This window comes from Mytilus trossulus, chromosome 8, assembly GCF_036588685.1.
Source record: "Mytilus trossulus isolate FHL-02 chromosome 8, PNRI_Mtr1.1.1.hap1, whole genome shotgun sequence".
NCBI classification, from domain to species: domain Eukaryota; kingdom Metazoa; phylum Mollusca; class Bivalvia; order Mytilida; family Mytilidae; genus Mytilus; species Mytilus trossulus.
Window position 1 is genome coordinate 34,966,717 of NC_086380.1, and position 2,588 is coordinate 34,969,304.

At 33.4% G+C, this 2,588-nt stretch overlaps 1 protein-coding gene across 1 annotated transcript; it reads right to left on the minus strand.

Annotated features, from left to right (window-relative positions):
- Positions 1–1,442: 1,442 nt before the first annotated feature.
- Positions 1,443–1,943, minus strand: LOC134727601 (toll-like receptor 2). The gene has a single exon (XM_063591981.1). The coding sequence runs from the start codon at positions 1,941–1,943 to the stop codon at positions 1,443–1,445; it is 501 nt and encodes a 166-aa protein (XP_063448051.1).
- Positions 1,944–2,588: the final 645 nt, after the last annotated feature.

Genomic DNA, 2,588 nt, shown 5'->3' on the forward strand with positions numbered 1-2,588 from the left:
CATAATCCAAAAAACTACGTAAAAATTTAATATTGATGCCATAGTTAGTTTTCACGTTAGTTACATTCGTTCATGTAGGCTTGGATGACATTCACTTCCACACTGTATCATACCTTTTTTGCATTTGCTAGAAATTTGTGCACGATCTTTTTCATTTACACATTTTGTTTGCGAGTGAAAAACAAGCCTTTGTTGCAGCTGCGTATAGTGATACCGAGGCAATTCTGATGTCAACGGTGTTTTTAAGAAGCTCTAGATCTCAAATATCGTATGCTACTTTCCAGTGACTTCTTATGTAACAGTTCATTAAGAAGTTTTTGGAATTTAATTTTTTAGTCGACATATTGCCATTTACTTGTAATAACAAATCGGTAATGACCATCGGTAATGGCCATCGGTATAAAATGTGTTTACTTTAAATTTGACAATTAAGTAAAATTAACTATGTGAACTTCTTATTTTTATTTAGCTTATCTATTTATTATTATAATATAATGATAAAATTTCCTATATGATAGCGTCTTTTGAATGAACGGTCATACCATATGAAGAGTTTAGAAGTATTAAAAGTAAACTGTAACCGAGTGTTAATTACCCCGACCATACGCGTATGGTCCGACCATACGCGTATGGTCGACCATATGAGTATATACCCATATGGTCATGACCATACGCGTATGGTCCAAATACTCATATGGTCCGGAACATACCCAACAATGCAGTATTTGCTCTGTTCTTTGTTGAAGGCCGTAGGGTAACATAAAGTTGTTAATTTCTGTGTAATAAGGTCTTTTATGGAGAGTTTTCTCGTTGGCAAGCATACCACATCTCCTTTTTATATATATCTGTGAATCTTTAGTAACAGCAAGTATCTATTTTGTTAATTTTATAACTTATTACATGTTTAATTGGTTATAGGCAAGGGATGTGCATACATATGATTCTGACTGTTTAGAGTATATGATGTTATTCATTAGGACTCACGCAGTGGATTAAGACTTGCGAAGCATCGGCAAAGCGTTATAATATGACAGAATAATTTAAATGTATTATTTTTATTCTATTGATAACCATTTACATTATCCGTGTTTCTTGAATATGTGAAACTAGATTTACTCTAAACTTTATTGTAATGTTTTGTAATATAATACAGTTCTCATACACAATTAAGCGGTATCACGTGTCTGTCGTACGTTTTTAATTATAAATGCATTTCCAGAATTTCTGAAACTTATTAAAACAAACATTAGGCAAGTCGGAATGATGTACGGAAAATGATTATTTGTTATACAACATGTACAAATACAAAAGTCATAAAAGTTCATTAAATAAATCAAACATTTCAACCTGTTGCTTCGTTCCGTAAAGCGTGTATTGACTTTGTTAATTCATCTAAACATTGTATAACTGCAATGCTGAGCTTTTATACTGAAGTGTTATCATCACTTATTCTCACACATTTGTGTACGACCGTCTGATAATGCTATAGATAGTTTCTCGTAGAAAATGTCCTCTGAATGATACGGAGTATCGGAATCGGATGGCCATATAATGCAGACGACCTTATACCAGATTTCTTTCAAGGCTTTGGGAAGTTTGTCTTTTTTAATGTCATCCTTTAGTATAACAACAACCATTGATTCACGACCCTCTCGGAAGGCATGCATTCTAGTCATTTCTACTTCGTACGTGCCCCAGCTACTCTTTAGGAAATCCTCAGTGATAACGAATATAACTTTCCTGCTTGAATTGATAGCTTTAACGACACACTCAGCAATATCCACTCCAACCAAGAAATCCTTATCATCTAAACAGAAACTAAATCCTTTCGTCTGCAACCTGTCGTGGAGAGTTTTTACCCAAGTTTTGTCGTAATGACTGTATGAGATAAACGCATCATAACTGAACTCTTCGAGAAGAGGCTGGTAATGCCTAAGTTTCATTTTAACTCTCAGAAAGAAATATTCAAATGCAAATCGGTAGCGATAGTATACTATTCCAAAGATTAATGCCAAAAATGTGAAAGAAGTAATGCAACTTGCAAACGTTATCCATAATTCCGTTTGGCAACTGATTTCATATGTTTGAAGATTTTGCAAAAAATGAGACAAAATTGAAATGGTCCCATTTTGGAGGACGCATTCAATTTCATTAACATCACTTATAAATCCTGAACGGTTCACCCATTTTAGAAAACGTAAGGTATTACATGAACATTCAATCGGATTTCCACGAAGAAAGACACGTGAAGGTTTTATTATGTTCAGTAAGGCCATATTGTCATCACTAAGACACGAAAATCTATTGTATTTTAGACTGATTTGTTTAATGGTATTCGGTTTCGACAGAAAGTTTGGTAACGCTTGTAAGTTGTTTTTGTCCAATATGATCGAAAGTTTTTGTCTAAAAGGATGATGAAATAAGTCATTAGGTAGAGAATTTATATAATTTTTCGTCAGGTCAATGTTTTGTAAATCTAAATTCATCTTAAGAAATTCGGAGGCATTTTTTAGGGAATTCAAACCAATTCCAAGATAAGAATCTTGTGCAATGAGATTTATCAGTTTAGGAAAATGTTCCAGAAGATT